This window comes from Lotus japonicus, chromosome 1 (genome assembly GCF_012489685.1).
Source record: "Lotus japonicus ecotype B-129 chromosome 1, LjGifu_v1.2".
NCBI classification, from domain to species: Eukaryota; Viridiplantae; Streptophyta; class Magnoliopsida; order Fabales; family Fabaceae; genus Lotus; species Lotus japonicus.
The window spans coordinates 130,523,180-130,545,783 of NC_080041.1; the positions used below are offsets into that span (position 1 = coordinate 130,523,180).

The window sequence follows — 22,604 nt, forward strand, 5'->3', positions numbered from 1 at the left end:
GTTATTTCAACGCTTGGATATAAGCGCCGCAGAACGGCCCCCGACGCTCGTAACTGCGGCGCTTGAGGAAACGCCCCATTATACATTCTGCGGCGGTTTTAACCACCGCAAAATGGTTCCAAAAGCGCCGCAAAATGGTTTTTTTTTTGTAGTGTAGAGACGGGACAAGGTGTGGGTTGTTGGTTGATCACATCCTCTTTGTCCATATACCCGAACCCTTTGACAGTGCAGGTTGTGTGGCACAAAATCTGCCATGAACATGCTTATTTCTTGCGATACTGTCAAGCAGGAACATGGGTGATAGCTGGGACTTGCTGTGTAACAGTTGGCGGGCACCGCCGCTGGGGTGTGTGAAACTTAATACCGATGGGAGTCTCACGGAAGGTGATGACTGTATGGGTGGGGGTGGCCTCCATCGTGATAACACTAGTTGCTTGGGGGTTTTCGTGGTATGACATGGGTGGCAACCCATTTCTTTCCAAGGTTATAACTTTGCTTGAAGGACTGTGTTGTGTGAAGTTGATTGTCTTGAGCTTAGTGCAGTGCTCGCAAGCGTAGATAATTGGCGTTATCATGTCCATGCTAGTGTTCTTAGTGAGATTCTTGATATCTTAGCTAGGAACTACCGGATCATACTTGCCTGGGTTAGCAGAGATAGTAATGCTCCGGCAAATTGGCTTGGGCGAAGAGCATACTCGATACCCTCTCTTGGTAGTACGGTGGTTGATTTCCCCTCTTCGGAGTTAGATGGTCCTGATTCTAAAGGATTCTCTTTCTTTCTGTACTGTTTTGCTTTTTCTTTCTTTAAACTCTTAGATGAAAAAAAGCAAATTAATTAAATATTTTGAATAATTTTATTTAAATCATTTTTATTTTAAAATAATTTTGTGCAATGGTGTTCTGTGATAAATTGTGATTTATACGAACTTTAATGAAACACTTGCTATCCCAAATCTTTACAAACTCTAATTCGATCAAATTCATTTAAATTAATTGCAATCGTAATAAAATTTATGTAATGAACTATGATATTAAGCTAATTTTCCCCCTTCAAAAAAATTTTAAACATAAAAAAGAGATAGCTACTAATTTGTGAGGGAGGGATCCCTTAATTAATGATCAATACTACTCATATAATTACTATAAATTAAATTAAAATAGTAAGTCATGCATGCCGCCTACGTGAAAACAAGTTCGACGACTAGTTCCAGTCTCCAGATATAAGATAATACACGCAGCATTTTTCTTTGGTATCATCTTGAATATATAGGACAACATAGTCTTCATTTACATGTTTGTCATCATTTACATTTATTTTAATATTATATACGGGAGAAGTCTATTTTGACCCTTCAAGTTTTACATAAATTAGTAACGATTTATAGAATCTAATTTTTTTTATAATTATATACAATACTATAACATGTGAAATGAAAAATTTGGCAGAGAAGTAGTTGAGTGTGGAGTAGATGAAACATGGGATATTTAGAGGACGATGGTGTTAAAGAAAGGGTCTCATTGATCATGAATTCAACTATATATGAATGAATATTGTTTAGAATGCCCAACATGCATGAAAGAGCCTTCTCAACATATTAAGTAAACTAACTAATGTCGATGTCTAATGTCTATGATAAAACATTGTTTTTTATTGTTGAGGTTTAAATAAATTAAATATTATTCATTATTTATGTCTTACGGTCAATATTATTATTCAACTCTTCATCAAAGCATGACCCATCAGATACGGTTCTCATGTATATATTACACCTGGTCTTTCACCCATTATTTTTTCTATTGGGAGTCAAACGACCCACGTACGGTTCACGGGGGTCTTTGAGGACCATTGTGAAATCCAGAGAGTCGTGTAAGATATTTTGGGCCTTCAAGCAAAAATGTTTGCGCAATTTTTTTTTAATTAGAATCTTAAAAAAACTTAATATATTACATAAATTATTAATTTTTTATATTAATCTTTTAGTTTAATGCTTTTTTAAAAATATTGAACAATAGAACATTGAATGTCAGGAATAAAACAATGGGAAATTTTACAACACTTTGATATTAAGTATTTCGTTTGATAATTCACTTCAAGGTAAAAATAATGAATTTTGTTTAGAGAAAAAACAATTAATAAATGAAGAACAAACTTGTACAATATATAAATATATAAGTCATAAGAAAAACTAACGGTTATAAGTAAACACAAATTTTCTTTCTCATATATATATATATATATATATATATATATATATATATATAGGGGAATGCTAATGCACACCCACTCTTTTTTTAGAAGGTGTGCATTAGCAACACACACCTTTTTCTTTTGACAAAAAACCCAGCTTTCACTTTTTAAGTTAAGTTACTTTATAAGGGCACCAAAGTAATTTTGCAATCTACCCTCTCTCTCCAATCCAAACTTTGCAGAACTCTCTCTCGCCCACTCAACCTTCCATTGCAGCACCATAACCTCCTCACGTCTTCATCTCTGCCAATCCTTCTCCCCTGATTTGAGTAATTTTGGATATTGGGTATTTATCCGTTTGGAAAATTTGGGTATTAGTTATTGGGTATTTACTACTAAAACTACAGGAAGCTTCACCAATCACCACTCTCTTACTCATTGTAATTTCGCAATCCCTCTCGCACTCACTAATTTCAGAGAGCAGCAAAGCAGGAAGCTTCGTCACTATACTGAAGATTGTGATTCTATATTTGAATTTTTAATAGAATCAAAAGGTGTACCTAGTTTATGCATAATACAACACCACTGAACTTGGATTGGTATCTGCAACAGAGCCAAATAAAGGCATCATTTTTTAATTTTAGGAAAGGTACTTGGAAAATGTTGTGTTCATATAAAACAATCAACCATGATATTTTCTTAATAATGCCAGGACTAGAGCCAAATGTTTAAGATTTGATAACGCGCTAGCTTTTGGCTTTATATCAGAAAACTACAAGAAGGGATTCCACAACTTCCAGGACCAGTTTTAGTAGTAAAGAATCAAAACTCAAATTATTCAAATTATTAGTAGTTTTAGTAGTAAATACCCAAATTTTCCAAATGTGTAAATACCCAATATCCAAATTCCTCAAATTAAGGGAGAAGGTTGACAGAGATGGTGCTGCAATGGAAGGAAGAGTGCAGATCATCGGAAAATGTTGAGTGGGAGAGAGAGAATTCTGCAAAGTTTGGATTGGAGAGAAAGGGTAGATTGTAAAATTACTTTGGTGCCCTTATAAAGTAACTTAACTTAAAAAGTGAAAGCTGGGTTTTTTGTCAAAAGAAAAAGGTGTGTGTTGCTAATGCACACCTTCTAAAAAAAGAGTGGGTGTGCATTAGCATTCCCCATATATATATATATATATATATATATATATTTGTGTGTGTGATAATTTATTTTTAGGGGCCTAAAACAATTGAGGGGTCTCAGGCCATTGCCTCAATTGTCTCAGGCCATACACGGTCTTGGTGGAATCCTTCGGAATTATCCTTGAATGACCTCTGACTATGGTAGAATTTAACCTGTGGTTATATTTGAATGTTTGTTAGCATTCAAGTCCCAACTAGGGCGACAATATGGCTCAAACCCACAGGTCGACCTGGCAAAGTTGGGTTGGGTGAGGTAAAAGATTATGACTCGTGAATCCGCCAACACGTTTATTTGCACGGGTCAATTTGTTGCCAAGTGAGTCAACACTCAAACCAACTTCATTTTTTTTTTTGGAAAAAATATAAGCTTTAATATGTTTTTGGTCCTTATGATATACCTTCTTGTTTTTAATCCTTTTAAAATATTTTTCAGTTTTTTACCCTCAACATATTAAATGTTCTGTTTTTAATCCTTGATGTCAAGTTTTTCATCGAAAACGAAGATTACAATGAAAATATCACCAGAAACAGAACCTATAAGGCCCAAAAAGTTTAAATCAACAACCAAGAAGAGCAAGGTACATGTTGATAGTGGTGGTGAAGCAGTGTCTATAGTGCATGAGATTGATGATAACTATCAAACTGAAGAACTTCTTAGTGATGCATATGATGAAGACAATGATGATTCTACTACAGCAAGATTTGAGTGGTTTAAGAAGGCAGATATGACACAAACTCTCATAGATGTAAGGGGTTCTTGGAACTGCTTTTCTTAGTATTGAATAAAAAATTGACGTAAAGGATTAAAAACATAATGTTTGATATATTGAGGATGAAAAATGGAATTTTTTTTAAAAGGGCTAAAATTGGAAAGGGGTATATTTTAAGGAACAAAAATATATTTAAGCCAAAAATATATGTTTTAATGTTTTTAAGTGTTTTGAGTGGGGTTTGGTGAACTCACTCACACGTCGAACCACAAAGCCTTCAAATTATGTTAATTTGTTGAAGGTTTTTACGTCATTTTTTAATGTTTTGTTACTTTCTCGCTTACCCACCAACCCGTCACCGGGTGGGCAAGTTAATTTTCCCAACACACATTCTCAAGCCGGCTAACTCGTGCTTGACCCCACTTTTAGGCCAGTTGAGTGTGAGGCAAAGTGGAACGGGTTGTCCACACATTGCTACACGTAGTGCAAATAGACATTTGCATTCACTTTAACATAAAAATTGAAGGAACTTCTCTATATAAAATTGGTTTCACATTCTGTCTCAAGTGTAAACACTCTCAAGGTTGTCCTCGAATTGAAACTCTCTCTCTCTTCATAATTATTAAATAAGTTGAACCCTTTGAATATTTATAATAAAAAATATATTGTTAGCCCAAAATTTCACCATGTGTGAAATTGCAATTGAGATCAAAATATTTGAGGAATAATTATGTTAAGGAATAATTGTAGCTGGGAATGGTTTCTGATATGTTAAGAGTTATGTCTATTGTAGTTTTAGGACCACGATGTGCCCTGCCCATAGTTTAATATCTTTGTGGCATTATTTGTTGGTCATGTTTGATGTACCATGGGTTAGCAACTCTTGTGCTATGTTAATTCAATTTGCCTATAAAAAATTAGAATATTGAGTGTTAATTACCCTTACAAAATAATAAATGACTCGTGCATTAAAATTTTTACTTTCACTAGAAGTTCAATTTTTTTATTCTGTCAATTTCTATATTTCTGATCAACTTGTTTTTGTTTGTTTTTATTTGCATATGCAATATATATCTATGGGTTCATAACTCACTTATTTTATTCATTTTTTTATCCTTATTATTTATTTTATCATATGAATGACATAAGACAATGAATTAATAACTTCAGTCAATTTGACCAGCGCCTGCACACTGATCACGCAACATATTTATTTTCAGCCATGCTTGTCATATATGTCACTCCAAAGACTTTTCTCAATCCAACAGAGTATAAATAGATCCTCTATTCCTCGGATAGCATAAGTACTAGGTTGGTTAGTTGCTATAAGCCATTAGCTATTTTCTTACTTGCTTGGCCCTCTTCATCGACCATCACTATGACAAACTCCAAAGCCCTCTGTTCCACTTTCCTCATTAATTTTCTCCTATTCTTCTCCATGGTGAGTGCTAGTTACTATGAAAATCTCTCCCCAACACACTTAGGTTTCAAAGAGGAGAAGCTCACACACATACGCTTCTTTTTCCATGACATCGTTACGGGCCCAAAGCCCACCATGGTCATATCTGTCGAGTCACCCCTCAAGGGCAGCTCCAAGTCTCCATTGCCCTTCGGATCCATTGTGGTGCTTGAGGACCCACTGACGTTGGGACCCGAACTTGATTCCAAACTTATTGGAAAAGCCCAAGGGTTTTACATAACAGTGGCCCAAGAGGCTGAGCTGTACTTGGAGTTAATTATGGGGATGACATTTACGTTCATGGAAGGGAAATTTAATGGGAGCACCATCACTGTCATGGGGCGCAATACCATATCATCTCCCGTGAGGGAGATGCCAATCACTGGTGGGACTGGGGCTTTCAGATTTGCTCGTGGTTTTGTTCAACCAAAGACTCACCAGGTCGATTACTACAAAGGTGATGCTGTTGTCGAATACAACGTCTACGTGTTCCACTATTCTTCCACCTCTTCATCCCAGGAGGTTTTTAGCGACGGAACCCAATTCATGGCAGACCCGATACTTAGCAAAAATTAAGATAGTTAGTTTGTATGCCCTTAAAAGGCTATTTCCACTTGGCAGTTTAAATTCTGAATTTATATAGTTGTATGTTGACGTTGAAGTTTATAAAACCCTGCATCAAGTTTGCTTTTTTTTTCTTCTCTAAAATGAGATGTAAAAAGGTGCACAAGTTTTATAGGCTGCAAGTGGAGAATAATTCTGTATTTATTTTTCTAAAATAAACTGAAATTAATTTAACTTAATGAATAGATTATGAGAACATCTCTCATAAATGAGTTTGGATAAAGTTGAAATTCAAATCAACACATAAAACAACACCCACCACGGGTATTCACTTCTGGCAACAGTACTTATCACCTCGTCACAGGTTGTTTTTTTTTTGTAGTGATGAATTTTTTTTGAAAGTTTACAGTGATGAATTTTTTTTTTTGAAACTAGTGATGAATTTACTTTCAAAAGAAAAAAAAATACTAATTGATTGAAAAGTCAATAGATGAAATTTTAAAAAACTTTAATTTATTATATATCCTATTATCTTATCACAATTTTCATTGTTAACTTTTTAGTCGTTGGTGATCATCATTCTGTTATTCACTCAAGCGAATTCCTCTCTTTTAGCGCTTAATATCAAATTAATTCGGAAGGATTAAGCTCTCTTATATATACTTAAACTAAATTATAAGCCTGCATGTCATACACTTGTCGTAAATTTTAAACTATGTTAGTATAATTTAACTTATCTTATAGTTGAATAATGTGCCACTCAAATAAATAATTTATATCTGGAGATGTGTACGTTAATGCTAATTCAATGAGTAATGAAAATAAGAGACAGAAAGAACAAAACTATGATAATGATTTGTGATATATGAGTTATGTGTACAGAAAAATAAAATTTGAAAGGCTTAATATCATTTTTGTCCCTCATTTACTACGATTTGACACTTTTGTACCCAATAAAAAAATTAGCACTTCTGGTCTTCCATATTGCTTAATTTTTTGCAAAAATATTCATATTTGGGACTAAAACAGTAAAAGAGTGTAAATGTGAGAGACTAATTTTGCTAATTTTTTCTTGAGGACCAAAAATGCAAAATCATGATAAGTTAGGTTCCATAAGTGCTATTAAGCCAATTTGAAAATAACATTCCGTTTTTTTTTTACATCAGAAATATAATTAAATTGCATCCGTCAGGAATTGATCCATAAATCACCCATGCCCAACCCATATATCTCTCAGCTCCTGCTACTTGAACTATCCTACAGCGATGCATTTTTAATATATTAGTTCCATATATCTCTGCATATGTTTTTTTTTTTTTTGACGGAAATATCTCTGTATAGATTAAGAGGGTAATAATCATTGATTTAATTAATTAGGCAATATGTTCCTTATATAATAAAATTATTTTGCAGAAAAATTATTTTAGCTAAAAAAATTCGGATAATAAAAAATGAAAATAAAGGATAAGAGAGAGAAATTCAAATATCAACCCAAGAGAGAACAGTCGGTTTCCTTTGTTCTGCACTTCTGCTTCTCTCTTTTTTGTTTGTTTGTTATATCACGGTTAAAGTACCCCTTTAATTTACTCCATTTTATATAATTCCTTGGCTTAAGAAAAAACGAGAACAGCCCATCTAAATATATTGAGCAAAGCGAAAATAAGCAGCTGTTCAGAAACTTGTCCTGTCATTAGACTCCAAAAATACAAATAGTCACAATTTTTCTCTAGTATCAAAATCTATATATATATGAAAATAATGTTTCCTTCTAGAAGCCTATGCCACATGTCCCTTCCTAAATAATTCATTTTCCCTCCAAGAAAAAAAAAAAGACATCCCACTTTTTTTGTTACAACATATTTCATCTCTCACCATATTTAATTTCATTTATTATTAATAATTCCTTATTCCATATGATACACTTGAATGTATATTTTTAAATGTTATATTTATGAAAGTTTGTAACAATTCAAGTATTATTACGAATCTTTTTCTTTTTTTTAAAATTTTAAATATAAAAATAACTTGAAATTATTTTAAAAATAAATCTAACATTAATTTTTTATTATAAATTCAAAAATATGATACACACCAAAAATTGGAATCCTTTGTATGTGCAACTCCAACAGCAGTGTTGATAATAAATATTGAAACTTTTAATTTAAAATATCATTATTTTCTAACCTATAATTTATGTCTTTAACACGTTTTTAAAAATATATTAGAAGGAAATATCATATTAATTTTACATTTGAAATTTGAACTTTCTTAATTATAATAATTGTTGAAAATCTAATTAATAATTGGTTATAGAATGAGTAAGATGAGAAAATGAATGTTTTCAAATCAAATAAATATTTTTTCCCAGCATCATGATTTTTTTGGTAAATCATAAAATAAGCATCATGTTTTTATTAAGTTTGATTTATTTTTCCGAAATTTTAATCTATATTAAACATTTTATCCCTTATAATAGTTATTAATGACTCTAATTAATACCTAAAGTTAATGAATATAATTAATTACCTTTCCAAATTCAAAAATGAAAAAAATCAAATTTTTAAAAATTTTGCTTTTTTTTTGCTAAAACTTCTACAAATCAAACAAATAATTTATATTTTAGACACACATCATTACTAAACATTTCATTACTAAACAAATTCCCAAGGTTTTTTCCATTAGCGATCCTTATTATTCTATTTCTCTCCAAAAATCAAGAGCATATTCTGGAAATTTTTCTCCAAGAAATGCAATATTCCACAAATTTGTCATATAAATATTATGTTCGCAATCAATTAGGATTATTCTCATGTGATTATTTTGTCAGTTTTCTCTTTTTTATGTTTTGCAATATATTCATTTTCTCATATTCACGTTTTCAACATTCTTTTCTCTCATGAAGAAAATTATATTCCTCACTCATTTTTGCCTCATCAACATCCAATGATCAATGGTTTGTTCTTTTTATTCCTACATCTTGACAATTAAGATTTTAATTTCTTTTTTGTTTATACTGCGCAGTTCAATATCTTATTTTGTTTCATCAATCTTCTTTAAAAATATCTTTGGTTCAAATGTTTGTTATTTCTAATCATATACCACATGCAATGATACAGTTAGGGTTGTTTTGTTATATTCATTGTCAATGTTTTTTTTCTTTTGCAATCGTATAATATGCCTATTTGAAAATTTCTATTGTATGTCCAGATTCACTTTGCTAATTTACTAATGTGTTGTTATTTGTCTTTTTTTTCCACATGCAGATAAGACACAGTTCATGCCTCTCAAAATTTACTGCAAGTGTGTTGCTATGTTATGTTCTTTGACTTTACTTTATTTTTTTCTTATTCTACGCTATCATGTGTGAATCACTAGATTTAACCATATCATTACCAATGATCTTATTTTGGGTTTAATTTTTTTCTTTTTCCCTAATCTTTTTTTCTTCTTCTTTTACGTATATTATTATATCATTCTATAGGGGTTAGAATTAGCAATTAATTCAACGTCAAGCAATATGAAATAATGGTTACATCCGGTTAATTAATCAAGAATATTGGCACATATTTATGCAGTAGGTCACTACATTAGTACTGGATAACTTTCTGACATTAATTTCGCGAAAGGTGTAGAATCTTTTATATATATGGCTGACATCTCGAGTTACTGGGCTATTGTAGTTTTGACAAACTACTATGATTCAAATTATACTAATTTATTTCTTAATAATTAGCAATCAAACAAAGTGATTTCTAACTTTTCTAAGGTTTTAACATAATGAATCATAGTGGTTGGCTCTCAAATTTCACAAAAATTCCAAAATTTCAATTTCAATTCAAAACATATAATTTGGAACTAGAGAAATCTCAACAATCATGAATCTTCAATTCTATACATGTTTACAACACAAATTCACTATATAGATAGAGACTTTCACGTCATTTTCTACCACACACACTTTTTTCTCCTCCTCTTCTCCTTTTCTATGGAAAAATAACACTCAATCCTTATATTTTTATCAATTTCACTTGGTGCATTGTACACTACTTTTAATCTCTTTACCCATGAGATAATGTATTCTATCATTTAAAGTTATTGTCCTCTTCTCTTTTCCCTACTATAATTAATTGTGTTATCTTTGTCCCCGTATGATAGCTCAAGTGGTAGGAGCTGAGGGAATGAGTATACGAGACACTCAGTCAAATGTTGCAAAATATATTGAGGATGGGCAGGTAGTGAGGCCAGTTCAAGGGAAGACATAAGAATGTCTTATTTTAATAAAAGAGTGATGGATTAGGCCAATTGCAAACATATGAAGGAAAAATATGCTTGAGAGTTCTAGAATAGAAAGCAAAATGAATATGAAATATGATCTTATGTAAAATTGTCATCTAAAAGATTTTTCTCAATTGACATTAACATCTCTTAATTGTTTAGAAAACATTAATATATATATTCTGACAAACATTTTATATATATATATATATATATATAATATAAAGTTATACAAAATTTCATAAATATAATATTATAAAAATTTTAGATATTACTATATAGTAAAGTAACCCGTGCATTGCACGGGTAATTCCGCTAGTAGGAAATGAAAGGTACGTGGTGCAATAAATACAATTATTTATGATTATTGAGGTTAGATAAAATATTGTTTCATTTATATTTTACGGTCAATATTAACTCTTCAGGGCATGGAAGCATGAATTCATCAGATAAGCTTCGGGTGTATATTTTAGACTTTTTTTTTTTTGAATTAGTATATTTTAGACTTCAAACTGTTGCTATTTTATCAAATTATTGCCACTAGTGAAGACTAAAGAGTGAAGACTTCCCATAATTTATTGCACCGCTTACGTAGAAATCTATATAAAAGCATTTTAATTGTAACTTGGAAATGTCTTGTTCTGTACGTATCGTAGCAATTTTTTGTCCTATAGTTTTTATAATTCCACTACCCTGAACAAGGACGTCATGAGCTTTGCATGTGATCTAGTCTACAGTTGTCCTTGGAGAACTTGGCAACTTTGACCATGGTGGTGAGCTTATTGAGCAGAGTCCAAGATATGTACGTTGGGCCCAGGGGCAAATCCAGACGTTAGGCCTGTCCAACTTTTTTGGGCCCGACCGAAACCGACCGGCCCGCTACCAAAAAAGACCTTCTCAGTTCGGTCGGGTCGGGTGGCGGGTTGAGTAATGGAAAAAACCGGCTCCATTTGGGTTGGTTCGGTCGGTTACGGTTTGGAGCCTGGTCCGACCGAACCCAATATAAAAAAAAAAAATTCACCCGGCCCAATAAGGCCCAAACCCAACCCAAAGTCCCAAACTAAACCTAATAATCCGCCGGCTCCTCTCTCTTTCTCTTCACTTCTTCCTCTTCTTCTTCTTCTCTCAATTCTCAAACCCTACCTCTCACTCTCAAACCCGCCGCCGCCACCACCCTTCTCCTCTTCTTCTTCTTCTTCTCTCAAACCCTACCTCTCAAACCCGCCACCACCACCCTTCTCCCCTTCTTCTTCTTCTCTCCAAACCCCAGCCGCCACCACCCTTCTCCTTATCCTCTGCGCCGCCATCCTCTGCGCCCTCACACATCTCAAACCCTAGCGGCCTAGCCACTCCACCACCACACTCCACAGTTCTCCTCATCCTCCCGCCACCACCCTTCTCAAACCCTAGCCACTCCACCACCACAGTGCATGGCTTTTTCCTTCACACGTCTCAAACCTCCATGCTTCTCTGATTCGAAAGAGTTTGCTCATCTTCATTGCCATCGATTCTGATGTGAAATCGCAAGGATGAAGTGAACAACCTCTTTCGCATGAGGAAAGCAATGGAAAACTTGGGGTGTCCACCGGTCAATCGCAAGGATAAAACCCAGAGGCGACAAACCCTGAAGGAGGACAAAGAGGATGAAGAACCCATGGTCCACCGCCACAGATCTGCCCTGAATCATCATGCAAGAGAGCTTCCTGAGTCCTTTGTCTCCTTATTTTTTTGATTTTTCTTGTTTTGTTCTAATTTTCTGGATTAAGGTTATGTATTATGTATTATGTATGATGTATGATCTAGATCTACTCTTCTTTGTTTTTCTTGCGAGTTTTTCTTTGAATTCATACCCTAAAAATGGTTCTGGTCCAACTTCTTCTTTTTTTGTCAATGGCCCAACACCCGTTTGAACCCACCCGATCCACCCGTAACCCGCCAAACCCGCACCCGAACATAACCGAACTTGTATATGGTCGGAAACGGGCCCATTTTGCTTGTGCTTGGGCTCGTTCGGTTTGGGATTTTTGGGCCCGAAACCGACCAAACTCGACCGATGGACAAGCCTACCATACGTTATATATCAGTGTGGCTAAACATAAAAGAAATTATAGATTAAAATATATTGAGAATATAATGAAGTGTATTTAATATTTATAATGAAAATCGTCTACTACCAATTTTTTGAAAATGAGCTAAAATAACATCATCGTTGATTATTCCAATAACATCTCTTTCTATAAAAGTTACAAGATGATCATTTAACCATTAATCACCCATTTTGTTACATAACTGACTCTTCACAAATTTCATAGCTGCAAAAACATGTTCCACGTTTGCAGTTGCTACCGGCAAGACTATTGTCCTTTTTTGTTTCCACAAGTTTTGCGCAAAGATATGAAAGTCCTTTTCACGTAGCAAATTTTGGATCACATCAAACATTTCTAACATAATTTTGAAGCTGATGTCGCACTACCACTTCCGTCACAACTACAAAATCATTTGGATAAAGTTCAATCATCCTCAATAATTTTTTCACATCATAAGCTTCAAAGAGGTAGCATAGAGAGTTGCCTACCCACTAGACCACAACACTACATTATCAAGATGCTGAACATTAATTAATATATTCAATGATACAATTCACATTTCCAATCATATTTTCAAAATATTTCTCACAAAAACTAGTGTGGCTATAGCCACACCTAGCCTATGAATGGGTCCGCCCCTGGTTGGGCCGACCCAATACTAAATAAGGCCTAAAGTAAATTTTAAAATGAGAACTTTTTATTTAATTTTTTTTATTTAACACACTCATGGAATTTGGAATGCGAAACAGCGGCGTGTTTGGTGGTCAATTTGGGGAGCAGTGGTTTGGACTGTCTGGTGCGCACGAAATAAATTGATATTTTCAAATGAAGCTCCAAATTGGGAAGGTCTCTTGTGTACCATTCAATGGAGGGCATGGATTTGGACCTCATCAATGGTAAGGGATTTTAGGTGTTCAATGCCTGAATGGATCTTGGACCTGTGCTCTTGTATTGCCCAGTTAAGATGATTGATATTTTCAGATATAATGAATTTGGATGGCCGTTTTTTGTACTCTAGCTAGTGATGGTGCTGCTGCACTTCATTTTCAATGGAGGATATTGGTTTTTGATTGATGCAAATTCATGACAAGTCTACTGGTGCTGGTTATTTCCTGGAGGTACAGAATCTGAATTAAAAATTGGTGGAGGGCTTGGTATTGATCTTGGAAGGCTTAGCAATTGGGTTTGGGATGGGTATTAGTTTTCTTTGTAAACGCCCTTGAAATTTTTTCTTGACTTTTCAAAATTGGTACTCCTTTTCCTCATTAGGTTTTCCCAATGGGGTTTTATCCTAACAAGGTTTTAATGAAGCTTGTTTTGTTAAGTCTTTTTTCAAGGGGGTATTAGGTGGGGTAGTTTTCTTCTTTTATAGAGTTTTTGCATCTGTACATGTATGTTTCTGAGTTCTCTCTTCTTATCTTCTTATTTCTCTTGTATTGAGTTGAAGTACATCTTGTACTTCTATTCAATATATTTCTTTACCTATCAAAAAAAAAATTAACATGTCTTATTTACAAAAATATGGGGTCTTTAATTTTTATTTGAGACCTTATTTACAAAAATATGAGGCATTTTTATACTTAGTAAAAAAAAATTTTGGAGGTGTAAAGCCCTTGCTTGGGTCGCTTGACCCCTGGGCTTGTACGTTAAAGGTATCCGAAGTGTATTTTTAAAAGAGTATTTGTCATGTTATAATGATTAATTATCGTGGACATTGCATATCAATTTTAGTCCAGAATTAACCCAACAATAAATGAGGCATAAAATAAATTTTAAAGTGAGACATTTTTACTTAAAAAAATATTTTTTTATTAAAATTTTTAATGTAAAAATAATATTTTATTTAAAATTTATTTTTCGAGCTTTTTGAGATGCAAATCATTCATTAAATTATCATAGTCAATTTGATTTAGCATGTATTTTTCAATTGATAATAAAGTTAAATCATTTAATCTTTGTTGAAACATCGTTGATCTAAGATAAGATTTTATTAATTTTAATTTTGAAAAAATTCTTTATGGCAAAGAAACGATTACATAAATTGTTAACATCATTCTATAAACAATAAAAGCATTTGAAAATGAATCAAGTCTAATAATATAATTAAGTATGTTTGGAGTATCATTTTCAACTTGTATGTATGATTTCTCTTGAAATTTTCAATTCTGAAACTAATGCATAACGTTTTTTTTTTTAAACTAATGCATAACGTTAATATCATTGATAACCATGGAAATTAGAAATCAGCTCAATTAAAGGTCAACAAATTGTGTTTGTCGAGTAGGTGAAAATGGAAACAAGCATAATTTCGATTAATATACCATTAATGTTTGATTTTTTGGAGCTTTTTTTACATAGTAGACAAAAATTAGGGGACCTTTTTAACTTAGTAATAAATTTTTTTTTTGGGATCTAAAGTCCTTTCTTAGGTGACTCTGGCCTTAGGTCAGACCTTGTTTGAGTGGCTGTGGCCTTAGGTCAGCTCTTAGATTTAGGAACTTAAGATATACTAATTCTTGGAATATAAATAGGTATTTATTTTTTGTATTACACATATTTTTCACACAATTCTCCAATTATTTTCTGCTACCATCTTTTGTATTACACCTTCTCCTTTCGGCCCATTTTCTTCTATGTCTTTATTTCGTTGTTCTGGAATTTTCATTTGGACTTCATTCACGTTTTCCTTTATTAGAACATAAAGGAATTGACGATAAGGGCTTTCATTGTCGTCCCGTGCCTCCAAATTTTACATCGTGTCTTATTTCATGAAAATCAGTGCCTTAATTGATTGTCTTGGAATGAATTCAACATTTCTACTGATTGTCTGTATTGTCCAGGTGAGCATCTCAATCCTTATTCATTCTTTGCTAAATTCAGTTTATACATGGACATGATCTGTTCTTAAATTGCTTATGAACAGGGTTGTTCCTCATGGCTGTTTCTTTTTTCTGCTCAATCAGATATGGTATATAAAAACAACAAAATTTATAAAAGATACATTAGCCATTTGAAGCGAGTGATTGGTAGAATTAGGAGAGCAAACTATTTCTTAGGTTAATTGGATAGGTGGAGAAAATTTAAGAAGATTGAAGCATATTAGTTCATTTTCAATAAACACTGATATGCATCATTCTCTTACTTTTTTGGGGGGTTATTTTGTATATTATGGTCTAATCTCCAATCTCTCTTGCTTTGAGTAAATGTACGTAGTACTTATTTTAATTTGTGTCAAAGTTTTTGTCATGCAATTACTCTATTTTTCTTTAAAAATAAACAATCCGTCAAAGCTACCATAATTAAGTTGGTGTCTGCAGAACCTTTTGTTGGTAAATGATTAGTGTTTGTTATCTGTTTAATTGATTTGGTGTGCATTGGGTTCTGATGATTTCTTATTCTATTACTTCCTTTAATTGAAGGGACTATAGCATGTTGATTCTTGCTTGAAGAATGGTGTTTTGTTTGTTCCTACATGAAGGTTGAATGTCAGTGATTGTTGGGCAGTCGATGAAGTTAGAGATTGGGGGCACAGTGGAAAGGAACCATGTTTGATTGAAGCAAGCTAGGAATTGAGCTTATGCAGTTCATGTGTAAGTAACATTTATAGGAAAATATAGCACAAATTTCCCTGATGAAATAGTATTTTGAATTAGAAAGACTAAGATAATATTGGAAGGTGAGTCTAAAAGATATAGTAACTATAGATGAAGAAACATTAAAAGTGATTAATTTGTAACGGGTGAGAGACATTAAAAGGTATGAATTTGTAACGGATGAGATACATTAAAGTGATTACTTTGTAATGTGTGAAGAAACATTTATAGTGATTAATTTGTAACATATGAGAGACATTAAAAGTGATTAGTTTATAACGGCTGAGAGGTGGATTTAATTTTATGAAACCATTAGCTATTTAGTTAATGAGAAGTGATGAAGAGGAATAGATAAAGTGATTACTTTGTAACGGACCATTAGTTAATTGGAATAGATGAAGAGGAATAGCTATGAATAGATCTCCTAAGTAATAGATAGATAATAAATAGAAGGAATACTGTGAAAACAATTTCTGAAACGACAATGAAAGGCCCATTTAAAAGTTGAGAGTGCATGAAGACTTCAATTGTAATTAAGTACCTAAAGGAAATGAACGACCAATACACAAAGGCATGACTCACCCCCTGTAGTGAAGTAGTACTTTAAGCTCATGGTTCATGGAAAAAGTTTCAGGGTCAATTGGTGAAAATTTTGAAGTTAAAAATATTTGAGACTCTTGCTTTTGAGACTCTTATCAGAATTTTCATAGATAAAACATACATTGCTTCTCATCAGTGGGATTACGGTTAGCTTCTGATCATATTTTCTTATCAGTTTCTCTATTCATAAATGACCTGAAAACATATTTTGTATAGGTCTTTTGAGTTGCCAAGGAATGGGCGGAGGAATTTGAGTTGTTGATTCCAACATGCATACTTAGACATGTTAAAATTCAAATTAATACAATATTAGAATGCGAAGGACACGGGTTATGAGCTCCTTGATAGGGAGTCAGCGTCGACAATCAACCACTCCACGCATTGAGTGATGTATTGCGGTCGAATAGGCAAGGAGAACTACGATGAGAATGTCGAGCCGGAGGAGGATCCCGAAGAAAAGACCGTGCAAGAGTTTGTGGGACACTTGTGGTCCGAGAAGGTGGACATTCTGAGGGCTGATCTACTGCGGTATATCAATGTTGCCATTGCTTCCAGGGATGTGCCTAAGGTGGCACCGGCTGCTTGAGTGTTAGTAGTTAGTGGATCGGCAGGTCGTTTTCCGGTGATAATTTAGAACTTTTTATCATTTTCGGCGCATTTGAAATAATGCAACTATGCAAGAAAGTCTTTTTTTTTGTTCACTATGTTCTATTGAATGTGTTTGTTGATAATTATGCATTGTTTTCTTAATGTTTAGTATTTATCTTGGTTGAACTTTATTAGCAGTATGTTCACCTTCAAGGACGTGTGTTATGTGATAGGCTTACTTGAAGACGATAAAGAATACTTGATGGAGTAATAGAAGCTTTGCATTGGAGTAATGCAAGCAATTTTTGACTTTTTGCTACTTTGTTATCATATAATCTTTCAAGGGCAGAATTTGTTTGGAAAAAACTTGAGAGTATTTAAGTGGTGGTATTTTGTATAGACAAAGACAACAAATAAATAAATAAATAAAATAAGCTTTGTATGCTACTTTAATCAAAGCTCATAAAAAAAACAAGGGCAAAAATAACAAATAAATAAAACAAATGTGCTTTTACAAAATAAAAACAAGCACATTCATTGCGGAAAATAAACTTATAAATTTATATTTGCTTATATCTTAAAATATAATTTTCTTTTCAAGTCATAATTCTTTTTTTCAATGAACATAAAAAATAGCACAAATTTAGAAAAAAAAAATACACACCAAAAAATGAATATCTCCCGTGCATCGCACGGGTCAAAGTACTAGTAGTTAAATACTTATGCAATTCACTCCAAACTAATTCTTTTGAGATAAAATTCTTAAACCGTCCCAAATAAGTCTATAAATTTCACACTTTTCCCTTTTTATTCATGTTTTTATTTATTTTTTCACTTTTTAATTTGTCCTTTTTCATTTATGCTTAAAACAAAACACATTTTCTTAGTGAACAAAATTAGGTACTTACAAATATTTTTGTATTTTCAATTTTTATATATTTTATTTATTTTTACGACTTTGTTATTTATTTCATCTTTTTAAAAGAATTCTTATTTTCGTAGTTTTTTAGATTGCATTTAAAACACGATAAAAGTGAAAGCTAAATAAATAGTTTTCATAGAGATTTTCTCACATCCTTGAAATCTGATTGGTTGACGGTGTAAATAAACTTTACACCGTCGGTGCATCAAACTTTTTCTCTTATATTTTTGTTTGGAGAAAGATTGAGCCCAAACAAAATTCGGTATCCACAACACACACAGAGTTCGAATAATTAATGACTTAGCTAAGTAATTGACTAATTGCTATCTTCTTTTTGGGCTGTAGTCATGCTTTTGCCAATGTTGGGCTGTAATCTCGAAAGAACCTGAATCATTAACTCTAGGAGATAATGGGCCGATCCCACTTCTTATTCTCATGAATGTTATTTAAAATTAATAACTTGATAATGGGCTAATTAAGCCCACTTCTATAAGGTGAGGTGAACTATGTCTAAAACCAGCAAAAGAGTTGACCAAAAGAAAACCAGCAAAAGAGTTTATTCTAATTAAGTGCTGGGTCATGATTCGACAAAAAAAAAGTGCTGGGCCGTGAGGCCTAAGCACTTATGTTTCAAAAATTTGAGATCATATTCTCATAAATAATATTCTCAAAATTTTAATTAGTGAGAATGTTCTCTCTCTCTAAAAAAAATACAAATTAGTGAGAATGTTATTTTAGGCAATTTTTTATGAATATATGTTTAGTATTCCTGAAAATGTTTTTGAATTTCACTTCATTTAAAATTTAAAAACCTTAAAATAGAAAAAAAATGGAAGAATGTGACATAATCAATTTTAATAGTTTTCACCTTTAAAATTTCACATGTAATACATGAGATACTTTCATATAAAAACAACACAAAAACATGAAGAAAACCGTTGTAAAATCTCACTTTAGTATTTTTTTTTATAGGCAAATATTAGTTATTAGTAAATTAGTCCTCATTAGGGTTCGAACCCTGGATCCTTCACTTTTCACTCTCCTAAACCCTTATATCCCCTAGTTCTTACCATTTGAGCTAACCTTCGAAGGTTTTTTTAGAAAAAAAACATTACTAAAATTAATGTTAGTCGATAACTTGATGAGCTTAAAAAATTTGAAAATTGGTTACTCACGGTTTTACTGATCATGTCAAAACCGTCAATAATTTTAAAAGTTTAATTTTCTTGCAGCCAATAACTTATAATTATAGGTGTTGGCGGAAGCTGCTGGTTCTTCCCTAAGGCCAACAAGCTCGCCATATGATTTATCAATAGCATTAAGTTGGGTGAATAACAAATTAACAATCATAACATACCAAAGTAAAATTCAAAATATGTTGACCACAATCAATTGTTTCCTGATGAAGTCGATTGTATTGTAGCGTACCATGTTCAAGAACAAAATTATTTAGCTAATGCTCTAGCTACACAAGAGTGTAATCGGACTTGAAATTTTGCGATCATTACTTCTACATAATATTTGGCTCAAGTCCCTTCCGTTTTTTTCAACGTTGCTAGATCTGTCTTTTTAGTCAATTCAACGTTTCTCTTAGTCATTGATCAAATTAAGCCTGCCAAAACATGCCACATGTGGTCCAAGTCCCTTTCGGGTTGCTCTCAATTTTCCTCTTATTTATGAAGTGTTAGGTTTGTTTGCTTTTAAAAAATAACAATTATTATATGTCAACACCCTACTTACTCTTCCATCTCATTTTTACTTATTTTTTCTTTATATTTCACATTTTTTTACTATCACTGAAGGTATGAAAAACGGTAGAAAGGGGGGGTTTGAATAACATTTTCAGAACAAGACTTCCACCTTAAAGATTTTGACAAATCTTTCGAGAACTTAAGTGCTAAAGATAAGAGATAGAAAAGCACACAAGTATTTTATCCTGGTTCACTTGATAAATCCCTCAAGCTAATCCAGTCCACCCGTTAAGGTGATTTCTTCCTTCTTAGAATGAAGGCAATCCACTAATCAGATAATCGTTACAACTGCACTTGAAACCTACAAGTGACTAACAATACACTGACTTAGCTCTCACTAAGATTCACTCTCTTAGTCTTCTCTAGGATCCGATCAACCTTGATCTCCTAAAGGAATCACCACTAAGATTCACTCTCTTAGTCTTCTCTAGGATCCGATCAACCTTGATCTCCTAAAGGCAAACTATACAACTGTATATGAAGTTCTTGTTTACAAAGAAATTGCTTCTAAAAAGCTAATAGTAAACACAATGAATTTCAGATGAAAGAAGGCTTAGAATATTTTGAATATGTCTTGCGCGTGTATTGCTTCAACTTAGTTTCTTCGCCGCTTCTTTCAATCTTCAGCCTCTATATATCCTCCAAGGATTAGGGTTGAGCGTTGCATGGGAAATGCTACCGTTGGAGGGCAGTTCTGGAAAATCCAGCTTCTGCTGTGGCTGAGAACGTTAGGTAGGTCGTCAGGAAGGTACACTTGCTTTTGTACTTGGATAGCGACTTGACCTTTTAACCTAGGAGACTTCTGATCAGAGGAATACTTCATATTGGAACTTGTGAAGCCGGTTGATCAGAGTCAGAGGGAAAGCACAGATCCTCTGACCATTGTATCTTCTGATTCTGAACTCAGAGGGAAGAACATGGCCTTCAGAGTTTCTTGCTTCTGGACTTCAGAGTTTCCACTATTCAGCTTCTGGATCTTCAGAGTCTTCTACACCATCAGAACATCTGAACCTTCAGTGTTTCTTGGTTATCAGAACTTCTGGATCTTCAGAGCTTCTAGCGACTGAGTCCACATCAGAGTTTGTATAGCTTCAGAACTTCTGAAGCTTTTCCACTGTTCATACTGAACATGGTGAATGCGAAAGCGTTGCTTGGGTCACTCTTTATACACAGTGCTTCTGATTTGTGTGAGATTGAGTTGAGGTCAGAGCCTGTAAATAGCACACTCAGAAAAACACGTTAGAGTACCACAATTGTTCATATCAAAAGGTTAACTTGTAATCATCAAAACATAGAGTTGTACTACTAGATCAAAACTTGATCTTACAATCTCCCCCTTTTTGATGATGACAAAACTAAGATTTTTGATGAACAATTCTTAAACATTAAACCGAATTCACTCAGAGTTTAGAGATATAGAATAATACTTATCCTGATGTGAATAGTTTTTCTTGCTCATTCTGAATTCAAGTCACTGCTTGATTCTGAGCTTAGCTCCCCCTGAATCTAATACTTGATGAAAACGTTAGTAAAGTCTAGATTCTGAGCTAAATGATGTAAGAGTTCAAAGTGAAAAACTTATGACATAGATGAAAAACGAATAATCAGAGCGCATAAGTGATCAGAGTCATGGACAAGGTATCAGAGTCAACTTATAATCACTTCAGAAGAAGTGAAATGTATTCCTTGTATTTGCCCAGTGACACATCTATGGTCATGAAGGTGGAACTCTTAAAATCTCCAAAAGAAAAATAAATCACACTAAACACATCTTACACATCAAAAACTGTGTTTACTCCCCCTTTTTGTCATAAGCAAAAAGCCTGGGGTGTGAAAAACTTAGCTTGAAGTACAAGGTACTCCCCCTTAGAGAAGGTCTAAGTTTAAAGAAAATGAAAATGATGTAAGAATCAGAGTCAGGCGAAAATAAATAGAAGAGTTAATGCAAGGGATGAACGTTTACCACCGGTCAAGTGAGTAAATAGAAGGGTCAGTTACCAAGAACTTAACCTCGAGAAACTGTAAGAGCATTAACTTTCAGAGAGAAAGTGAAGCCTATAAAAAGCGTTGGAGAGAAAGGTAAGCTTCACACCTCGAATAATTTTTAGTAAAAAAATATGGCATCATACAACGTAGCACTAGAAGAGCTGAGGAAGAAGGCCTTTGAAGAGGACTTGTTCCTAAACATCAGGCATCCAGAGGGTGCAACTACCATCGAGGAGCTGACACGAACACTTCTGGAAGAGGACCTGCGTCCAGAGTTGGAGAGAGACCTTAAGGAATTTCTTGCCTTCGTGGAGGAAGTGCAGGAACTCAGCCGGCTTGAACTCAAGCTGCTGGAAGAGAAAGAGAGTTTGGAAGAGAAGCTCAAGACTTCAGAAGAGATTCTGGAGAGGGATGAGCTAAAGATCAGGCTCAGCAACATTCAGCATGAACTGGAGCGTCTGGAGAAGGATAGGTCAGAGCAGCGCCAGGAGTGCAGAAGAATGAGGAGGGATCCTCCATTCTAGATTATATGATGTAAAGAAATATGATGTAAACATAGAACAATTATGAGGAAAACGAGATTTTTGCAAACATATGTGACACAAATATATATAAGGATATGCATATATAATCACAAACGAATAGAATAGAATAAGCAAATAAAAAGAAACAGAGTTTGAATAAAATAAC

At 33.5% G+C, this 22,604-nt stretch overlaps 1 protein-coding gene across 1 annotated transcript; it reads left to right on the forward strand.

The window, feature by feature from the left end:
- The first annotated feature begins 5,380 nt into the window (after positions 1-5,380).
- Positions 5,381-6,240, forward strand: LOC130730771 (pterocarpan synthase 1-like). The gene has a single exon (XM_057582871.1). It carries the CDS (start codon positions 5,468-5,470, stop codon positions 6,122-6,124), a length of 657 nt encoding a protein of 218 aa, XP_057438854.1. The 5' UTR covers positions 5,381-5,467; the 3' UTR covers positions 6,125-6,240.
- Positions 6,241-22,604: the final 16,364 nt, after the last annotated feature.